General features: G+C 39.2%; 1 protein-coding gene across 3 annotated transcripts in view; it reads left to right on the forward strand.

The window, feature by feature from the left end:
• LOC132707094 (aminopeptidase N-like) overlaps nt 1-5,137 on the forward strand; it is a 35,374-nt gene extending 30,237 nt beyond the window's left edge. For 2 of the 3 annotated variants that reach the window (XM_060678766.1, XM_060678767.1), the window contains one exon: nt 4,730-5,137. In XM_060678766.1, the coding sequence (XP_060534749.1) occupies nt 4,730-4,761 (32 nt within the window). In that variant the 3' untranslated portion in view covers nt 4,762-5,137. The remainder of the gene's footprint in view (nt 1-4,729) is intronic. The other variant, XM_060678765.1, reaches the window with a different exon arrangement.
• The last annotated feature ends 5,753 nt before the right edge of the window (nt 5,138-10,890 follow it).

Raw genomic sequence — 10,890 nt, forward strand, 5'->3', positions numbered from 1 at the left:
TGCTTCGGAAATTGGTTTCGGCGCATGCGCGTATTTTCGCGATTCAACTGGCAGTGTATTTTCCACGCTAGTGACAGCCAAGACCAAAGTTGCTAAACTAAAAAGGATCTCCCTTCCTCGCCTCGAGCTATCAGCTTCAGTTTTGGTCGCTGATTTAATTTCTTTCATCAAAGTCAGTTATTCTGATGTTGGTTTTGAATCCATTTTCGCATGGTCTGACTCCATGGTAGCTCTCGGTTGGATAAGAGCGCCTCCATATAAATGGAAAACCTATATCGCAAATCGCGTATCTCACATTCAAAATATTCTTCCTCCATCTTCTTGGAGATTTGTCCCAACACAACTCAACCCAGGTGATATTGCATCACGTGGTATGTTGCCGGAAGAGCTATTGAACAACTCTATGTGGTGGAACGGCCCAGAGTGGCTACGTCGTTCGTCTGACCAATGGCCGAAAAATCCAACTCCTACTCTCGACTCACCAGATATTCGGAAAGAGGAATCAAAAAGGTATGTTTACTCGACTTTTCCACAAAAGTTCTTTCCCTTTTCGGATTTATTGGACAGATTTTCTTCTCTTCGTATTATCACTTATGTTTTGCGTTTCATAGATCTGAAAATAAAACGTCAATCTGTTGATACATCAGTGATGAATGAATTTGAATTACATAACTCATTACTCGTCTTTGTTCGAATCGTTCAACAGCAATGTTTTCGACAGGAATTTCATCTTGTTTCCAAAGGTCTACCTTGCTCCAAACCTATGCGCAAGTTGTGTCTTGTAATTAATACTCAGGGTATTCTCAGGGTGGGCGGAAGGCTAATTACGTCCATGCTTCCCTATGAGCAAAAACACCCTGCCCTCTTACCATCAAACCATAAACTGACAGATATGATAGTCGTCATTATCACAATAAATACCTGCATCCAGGTTTTCAAACTTTGTCCTATTTGTTGTTACAACATTTTTGGATTATTGCTTCCAAACGAGTCATCAGGAGGAATTTGTCTCAATGTTACCGCTGTTTTCGAGCAAACCCTAAACCGTATATTCCCCGTATGGGCAATCTGCCCTCTTATCGCATCACACAACTCAAGCCATTTCAGTGTGTTGGTGTCGATATGGCAGGTCCTTTTCAAATTACCATGGCAAAGCTACGAGGTGCTAAGACTCTAAAAGCATATCTTTGTCTTTTCATCTGCTGTTCAGTTCGTGCTATCCACCTTGAGTTAGTTTCGGATTTATCAACTGATGCATTTTTAGCCGCATTGCGACGCATGATTGCGCGCCGAGGAAAACCTTCTGCTCTCCACAGCGACTGCGGAACGAATTTTATTTCTGCGTCAAAATACATAGCCAATATCATGTCCGATGCAGCTAGAGAAGAGCAGATCTCTTGGTCATTTAATCCTCCCTCTAGTCCGCATTTCGGTGGCTTGTGGGAAGCCGGCGTCAAAAGCGTCAAAAAACACCTAGTCCGTGTAGTAGGTGACCGCATCATGACCTACGAAGAACTCAATACAGTTTTGGTTCAAATAGAATCAATTGTTAACTCTAGACCCATATGCGCTGTCAGTAACGATCCCAATGACGTGAGCTGTATTACACCAGGGCATTTTTTGATGTTGGCTCCAGTATCGACACTCCCTGACCCTGATATGACTTCTTCAAACATGTCGAGATTAAACCGTTGGCAGCTAATCTTGCAAATGCAGCAGCACTTCTGGCGTCGATGCCATAATGAATATCTCACAAGCCTCAATCAACGTAATAAATGATGTGACAACCGCCCCAATCTTGATGTGGGCACATTGATGGTCTTAAAGGAGGAAAACACTCCACTTCTTGACTGGCGTCTTGCGCGTATAGCCGAGGTCTACCCTGGCCCTGATGGCATTGTCAGAGTGGTCAAGGTTCGTACTGCGACTGGTGTCTTTAAGAGACCTGTTGTAAAACTCTGTCCTCTACCAAATCAATAGCGTGGTAAGCACATTTTTCGCTTAAAGCACACAAGATGTTAGCACTTCTATTAGTAATATTTATTAGTATAGTTCTGAATTTTCATTTTTTTTTTAACCTCTAACTGTAGGTAAACATGGGTATCATTTTTTCGGAACCGCTTTTTTGTTTTTTTTTTTTGGGAAAATACCTACTGCATTTTGGTGGGCGGTATGTTTAGTTTTCATTTTATTATCTTTCGACTTCCTATGAATTTATATATATATATATATATATATATATATATATATATATATATATATATATATATATATATATATATATATATATATATATATATATATATATATATATATATATATATATATATAAACCAATAGCTTATCGAATGGCCGCGAGTACAGCACCAAGAAGTTATTCTTCTTCCTTTCCTCGCGGTATTAAATTCTTGAACTTAACTGGCCATCTATACCCGCCAGCGCCCTTAGGCGCATGCTCCACTAAAAATCACGGTGAAGCGCTAAATCGGTCGCTCTCATCGTGTGGTTCAAAAAGTGCCGTTGAACGCATCAGGTCATACGCGTGGTGATCAACAAATTTCCTCACCACTTGAGGCACAGAGGACGCAGCACGGGCCGGCCCCTCCGGAAGGAAGACCAAAAGCGAGGTAGGGTCAGTTAAGTAATCAAAAATCTTTTGATCCTGTCTTGAGTAATTTTTGCGACTTCTTGCTGTGCCAGCTGCGGCCAAAGTCCGTTTCCGCGCTAACAAAACAAATGCATTTTCGCATTTAGGACTTGAAGAAGATTGAAAAATGTTAATGCCGATTCATTGGGCAATTGTTTAAGACGTTGAAGGTCATGAATTAGGAAAGGTAAATCTCTAGAATCACCAAAGTGTAGAGTTCATTAGATAAATATGAATCAGGATTCCTAGAATTAATTAATTGAGCTGCTCTACCGCGGAGATTATTTTTAATGTGAATAACCAAAAGAATTTTTTGTTGCGTTGTTGCCATATTATAAGCACAATCACACGCGTTTATAAAATTTCCTAAAAAGATTTGGTCACCCTCAAATTCAGGTACGATACAGAAAATTTCCGCAAGTTTATACGGTTCAACTTACAGCATTGTACTAGGTTCGTCTTATTGAGTTGCCATTGTTTTGGGTTTTAAGAAAAAGCAAATAAATTTAAAAGAGTTCAAACGCCATTTTTTTGTTTTAAATATTGCTAAGTTAAACTTGCAGACTAAAATTAAATCAAAATGATTATCGCGCAACGATTCTACGTTGGGAAATTCAATAAATAGGTAATTTTAAACCTTGGGTAATCGAACGTAATAAATTCAACAATGTTGCAAATTAAAAATAAAATAATTCGTAACGATTCTTAGCACTTACAGTACTATTTTCATTGCTGCCTTTCGAGACGGTTGATGGGTTTATCCTTGTTCCGGTACGATGGGGCTGTCTTCGTTGTTCCCTCGATTTAAGGGTCGGAATCTGCCGCCACTAGTTCGAATACTCGTGTTCCAGCAACGTGAACAGATCCTACTCCAATTTCTGCCTCTCGACACGGTGATGGAAGTTTCCTTGTTCCGGCACGACTGGGCTGCGATGGTTCTCTTTCCGTTTAAGGGATTGGAATCCGCCGTCACTAGTGACAATACTCGTGTTCTAGCAACATGAACGGATCCTACCGCGACTGCGCCAATTTTTATATTTCACTTTTCAAAAATGACTTTTTAAATAATGTATTTATTAACTTTAAATTAAAATTAAAGTCAAACTGAAGATGGACATAATAACCTCGTGACGAGAGAATGTTATTAGACTGTTAAAATCAAAGTAACAATGGACATAATAACTCCTTGATGAAAGAATACTATTAGACTGTTTAAATCGTGATGAGACAAATAATTTTGTGCGTACTCAAATAAAAATTTAAGTTGCTGGAACATTTTTTACCGCTGTATTGCCGTTAAAGTTTTTTTTGGGTCAAGCCGATCGGGAGTGCATTAACATTCCGTGTGCGGCAGCAGCGAGATCTTTGGCGCGTTTTCCGCGAAGGGAACTTTAATTCTAACGATTTTTGTTGTGCGTTTTTATGTTGTCCGTGGCGTAACACCAGTAAGTTCTGCGAATTGAGTAGCAAAACTTACAGCAAAGAGGAAGCAGGCCTGCTGAGGAGACGGAGGCGTGCGCTTAAGGTGAGACCTTAAAGTTCTTTAGCGGCCCATTTTGGCGATCGGTAGTATTTCTAAATCTTTAAAGCCTACAATCCACTTTAAAGCTCTTCCGAGCTCGCCGCCCATTTTCTTTTCATATCGGTGGTTACTCCGCGAAAAGAAATTAATTAAAAAGTCAGGAACATAGCTAAAACGTATCTCAACAGACTTTTTCCAGCCTGCAATATGAATAAAAATGTAAAACAAAAAAAAGCGCCAATTTGATATTTTAAGTGGATAGACATACCTGATTAGTGCAAAATTGTCTTACTAAAATAAATAAAATGTATTTTTAATAATAACTCCAAAATTCGTAATTTTACAAAATATACATATCACATTTTGCAACTTGGTCAATCTGTTGTAGGAATTATTCTAAAATCAGCAAAAAAAGTTTCGTCTTTTTTGAGACTCATCAGCGTTGTGCAGGCATTATAGGTAGAGAATGAGTTTTCAATATCTCTGCTACGAGGTCTGATTTTCCACATCTAATGGAGACTACTAGTTGTTCGGATACGGTAATTAACCAATAATTACAGTCGATTTCTATGACGTTGTAATCGGAGGCTAAGACGATTGAAGATTGGCATGTAACAGGAACACGATCGGAGTGTCTAAGCAACTGTGCTTCGCAAAGGGCTTCTCTATCGATGGGATATTGCATTAAGTTGAAACAGAGTCCTTCACATGCAATATATTTTATTGTTGTTGGAATTGGTTGTGCTTTCGAGCACTAGTATGAACGTCACACTGAGGCACCCACAGTCAACTTGCGGAAGCATCAGCCTTAAATTCGCTCCTGCCAAGTGCATGTCATTATCGTATGTTCCTGTGGGGAAGAAGAAGAAAGTGAAGCCTTTTTTTCGGATCGGAGGCGAATTTATTCACCCTTCCACAGTGTTCAAGCAATGGCGCCACCTTAGTGGATTGGGACCCAGCGACAGAGGCTCCTAGAGCGTATTGAAAGAGTTCCGCTAGAGCTGCAACAGCGTTTGGAGCTGCTCGCGAATTGCTTCGTACCTAAGTTTTACCACTCGTTGGCCCTTGGGTCGGTGAATACCGGGCGGCTTCGGGCGTTGAAAAGACAGTTGCGGCGCCATGTACGAACATGCCCAACGATACACCGACGGGCTACTTTCACGCCTATGTCCGCGACGCCGAAGGGTGTCCCCCCTTTGTTCACTGGAATTCCCTCGATGATCGTAGGGAGGATGGGCGGGTTGCAATCGTCTTCCTTTCCCGCAGCCTGCGCGGTGGTTTTCGCCCCCGGATTTTTCGGGAACTGCAGTGGGCGAGGGGGTTGTTGCGCAAACAAGGGCTGAGCGAGCGGCCGAAGGAATCAGAACTTAGGCACCTGTGGGCCAGGAGATTTTACGATTCCTATAATGAGAGCGAGCTCCGCGAGGCCGCGTACTGCCTGGAGTCCAGCAGATGGATAAGACCAGCTGCCGGTATTGAGGTCACAGACTACGTGCAAGATCACCAGCTCAGAAGTAACTCACTGCCGTCCCGTATGCGGGTCACTACATCATCGCTGGTAAGGCTAGCCTCGCCGTCATAGTAGACGTCCAGGTGGTCTCTGGGAGCGTCGAATTGCGATAGATGCATCGAGCAGAGGTTGCCAAGTACGCCGGCAACAGTGTACTCATCACAGGCGTGTCGGAACATCTACACGCCCCTGAAGAGAAAATCTCCACCACCTCGGCGACCATTTCATGGAAGGGGGTGCGGTGTGGAGAGTCTATAAACTCACTTAAAGATCTAGGCCTTAGTTCGGGTCTGCTCTCAGGCATGACTACTCGCGCCCTGCAGGGCAGTCATATGAACTGGACGGTTCAATCGCACGACGCTTGTGAAGGGGAGAAAAGCAGCCCAGTGAAAAATTCCGGGAGACCCCGCTTCCCTTCTTCAGGAACGGGTGCTGCGTCCCGACCGCTCGTCTGCGTAGCGATACGCAGCACGCCTGGGAACAAGCACAACATTGCCGATCCTTGTCCGCCGCTATGCACATTCTCCCGTCGGAATACTCGTACGTCCATGAGTGCGAAACTTTTCCGTGATGATGACGGCATCATTTGGTTTATTGTGATGATTTTCTCCATCGAGTGGATGTTGCATAGCATCCGTACTAGGAGGAGGGACTAACTAGTACTAGTTGTATATTATTAAAGAAATAAGATAATTTCGTTGATCATACCGGTTTGGAATTTATACCTCCACTTGGTTTGTTAATTTGTACCGATAAAATAGAGTTTATGTTCTGGTTCCTGTATGGAAAAATTACCATAAAACGAACTCCAAGATGGCAGAAAAGAAGATTTTCACATTTGAACTTCCCGCGCCGACAAATCCGCAACAACAGCTACCCCGCAAAAGAATGATTCAATCATTCTGTGATGCGCCCAATACCTTGTCCCAGTTGTATTTGTGGTAAAGTGTATTGTCAGAAGTTAAGAAGAAGATGAGTGAGAACGGCGAAATGAGTAACTGTGGGGGGTAAGAAGACGGTAGCGCGATACGCTACGCGCCAATTTGGCGAGTATTATTGTTAATTTGTCTTGTTAAATTACCAAATGTGTAAGCGTGTAATTCAGTTTTGAAAGGAAAATAGAAAGTACGACATCAGTTGTTGTTTATTTCCGATTGGCTAGCCGAGGCAACACATAAATTGGCGCATCAACGAGGGCTCGAACTGTAGAAAATACGACCTGAGAAGGAATCGATTCAGTTTGCTGGATTCAGAATCATTATTTACGAGTTTATGGTGGTATATTGTCGTGTTTAAAAATGCCCAAGCGAAATACAAAGTGTATTAGTGTGGATAAAGATTTGGATGGAATTATTAGTCCCAGTATGAGTTTAAGGAAATTGGTTGAGTCATTGGCCGATAGTGTGGCCAAATTAACAACTGAAGTGGCTAAAAATAAGGAAATGCTATCTACTGTTGGAGGTGAAGGAACGGATACGAATCAAGTAGCGGCGCAAAACAAGCAGATGAGGCATGAGGAGCATTTTTTCCAAGCAAAAGAATCTGTCATCTTGGAAGGATCGAGGTGGGTGTAATTTAGTCTTTTCACTGCGACATTTGATAAATGAAGCAATGATACCTGAGCATTTACAAGTAAATTTAGCAATAGATTGTTTACGTGGGTCAGCAGCAGATTGGGTGGCAACAAAAGAAGGACATTTTAATAATTTAGATGAGTTTTTGTTGGCTTTTCGAAAACGTTATTGGGGGGTTACTGAGGAAAGGGAGCTGTTCTATGAACTCAAGTATGGTCAGTATAGAAGGGGCAGCAGAGCTGATTATGTGTTAAAATTAGCTGGAAAAACAATGTATTTAACTGAATAAATTAGTGAGTCTGTTTTAGTTGAATGGTTGGCACAACATTTTCCTTACGAAATACAGAGGGGAATTTTTATAACGGGAATCAAAACAGTAAACGAACTAGAGCATTTTTTAAAGAAAATTGACGAAACTGAACCGGGAGATAGAGGTCCCTGGAGACAACATAGTTTGGACAGTAATGATGATATACAGAGGAGAGCTGGTGCTAGTAGTAGGGAAAGTAATCAGACACGTAATTAGGGAAATAGAGGTGAGAATAGTAATAATAATCGGTCGACGATGGTTATTATTAAATTTGACTATGGTGATTTGGTATCAGATAGCGAAGGAGATGAGCCAGTGGAACATTTCTGTTCACCTGTAATCTCGGGTTAAATTTATGAAAAAAGATATGAAATTTTATTAGATACGGGTAGCCAAGTTTCTGCAGTTTCTGAAGAATTTGCAAATTTATTAAAATGTCAAGGTATAAACTTTCCTATATTACCAATAAGCAATACCGTAATTTCAGTTGCTGTAGGTGCAAAGAAACAAAAAGTGTCTGAACAAATATTATTGCCTATTGAAGTGGGGGGTAAAGAGTTTAATATTATTTGTATTATTGTTCCAAAACTAAACAAAAATATTATATTGGGTGCTGACTGGATGATAAATGAGAAAGTTTTAATAGATTTTGCTAATTTATCCTTACCAATAGGAGATGAAGGTAATATTTCAAAAGTTAGGTTCGAACTAGAAAGTGCCAATGAAAAATCTATCACGATAAATTTTATTGATGATACGGTTAGTGCTGCTAAACGTCATGTGAATATACTGAAAATGAACTAATGGAAGTGTTAAAAAATGCAGATAATTTTGACGAATTTGAAAAAAAAGGCTATAAGATCTACTAAGGCATTTTAAAAATATTTTTTCGGAAAGTCCCGGTCGAACTGATAAAAATGAACATAAAATAGAAATGCGTGACAAGTCACCGTTTTATAAAAAGTCATATCCTGTACCATTTGCTTATCGAGAACTCGTTCGCAAACAAATACAAGATATGATTGATATGGACATTATTGTACAATGTCAAACTGAATATGTATCCCCTTTAACAACTGTAATTAAAAAAGATAAAAGTGTTCGTATATGTCTCGATGCAAGATTTCTAAATTCTAAAATGGTAAAAGATCAAGTCACTCCTCCACACCAACAAGAATTGTTGGCTAAATTTAATAATTGTCAAGTTCTCAGTACCCTCGATATGACGGCCGGATATTGGCAAGTACCAATTAGACCAGAAGATAGGAAATATACTGGTTTTGAATTTGATTATAATATTTACTGTTTTAAAGTACTACCGTTTGGCCTTTCAACTTCTGTAGCGAGCTTTATACGCTGTTTAAATGTGGTAATGGGATCTGAATTCAATGATTTTGTATTAATTTACGTAGATGACCTATTAATATTTTCCAAAAATGCCAATGACCACTTGATTCACCTTGAAAAGTTATTTACAAAATTGCAGGAATGTAATTTGACTATTAAATTAAGAAAGTCTGTTTTTGCAAGTAGGGAAGTTGAATTTTTGGGGCATCTAGTGACTCCCAATTATATAGCTATACATCCTAATCGAATACAAGCCATTTATGATTATCCAACACCAAGAAATACAAAGGAACTTAAGAGTTTTTTGGGTTTTATCAATTTCGAGCGACGCTTTTGTCCAAATTTTGCGGAATTAAGTGAACCATTGATAGGGTTGCTTAAAAAAGGAATTGGTTGGTCCTGGGGTGAAGCAGAAACAAAAGCTCTAGTAGCTATTAAACAGAGTTTTATGCATGCAAATGTTTTGTCACATCCTGATTTAGATAACACCTTTTACTTATAAACTGATAGTTCTGGTTTTGGAATTGGGGCATGTCTTTACCAACTGGATAAAATTGATAAAAAAAAAATGTTTTATAGCGTTTGCTAGTAAAAGTTTACGAGGCCCACAACTTAATTACAATATTACAGAAAAGGAAGCTTATGCTTTCGTGTACGCGTTGAGGCAATGGCGTACTATGATCTTGGGAAAAGACTTAGTAATAGTAACTGATCATATGGCTTTATCATTTCTAATGACCGCTAAATTAGGCAATTCACGTTTAACCCGATGGATGTTATATATTCAAGAGTTTGATTTTCGTATCACTTATTGTAAAGGAACAGAAAATATTATGGCAGATTGCTTATCTCGACATCCTATCGTTAATCGAAAGGTAGACAAATGTGATTATTATAGTAAGGTTGACATGTCGATGCTAAAATTAAGTTGTGAATATAAATCGTTGAAAGAACATATTAAAACTCTTATATGTGACCAACAAAATCAAAATTGGATTTTTGGAAAAATAGAAATGATAAATAAAATTTTGAAAAAACCTGACTTGAGTAATATAAATGCCCAAGAAAAAAGAGTAATAATGTGGTACAAACTGCATGAAGGTATATTATTTCGAAAAGGTACTCTAGAGTCACCTGGTTATAAACTCTGTGTTCCGGAAAGTCAAGTTTTGTATTTAGTTAAACAACAACATAATGATTTGGGTCATGTGGGGTATAAGAAAACTTATGAACATATGAAGCAAGAATTTTACTGGCCTAAAATATCGAAATCTGTGCGCAAAATCGTTTTAACTTGTGATTAGTGTCAGAAGTCAAAGGTATCTAAAAAGAGTGTGGGAACATTTAATTCTTTAGTGTTGGATCGTCCAGGAAGGTTAACTTGTTTAGATTTAATGGGTCCTTTACCTATTTCTCGAGGAGGAGTAACGCAATTGCTCGTGGTAGTGGATGCATTTTCGCGATATGTCAAACTTTATACATTAAAGCGTGCCATAGGACCAGCTATAATTAATCGGTTGGAAAAGCAAATGGGAATTCCTGAACGAATCTTAAGTGATATTAATGAAGGGAAAGGGAGTTAAAATTAACCATACTTCTGTCTCTTTTCCACAAGGCAACTTAACCGAAAGAGTGAACAGGGAAATTGGAAGGCTCTTTAGAGCGTTTTGTTTTAATCAACATACAAAGTGGGCATGTCTTCTTGATACTATTGAAAAATTAACAACACTATACATTTTAGTACGGGTTTTACTCCAAACCTTCTGCATTTTTGCAAAGGAGAATGAAAATAACATTTATAAATTAATTAAGTATCCACGTGCTGGAAATATTGAAGAAACGAATTTAGAGCAAATTTGGCATTTATCCCATTTAAAAATGTTAACGAAGAGTGAACAACGTAAATTGAAGCATGATAACTCTGTTGTCCCGGTGCAGTTTAATGTGGGTGACGCGGTGTTGGTCAAACAGCATCCATTA

Source organism: Cylas formicarius, unplaced genomic scaffold (genome assembly GCF_029955315.1).
Source record: "Cylas formicarius isolate icCylForm1 unplaced genomic scaffold, icCylForm1.1 PGA_scaffold_9__14_contigs__length_23061073, whole genome shotgun sequence".
NCBI classification, from domain to species: Eukaryota; Metazoa; Arthropoda; class Insecta; order Coleoptera; family Brentidae; genus Cylas; species Cylas formicarius.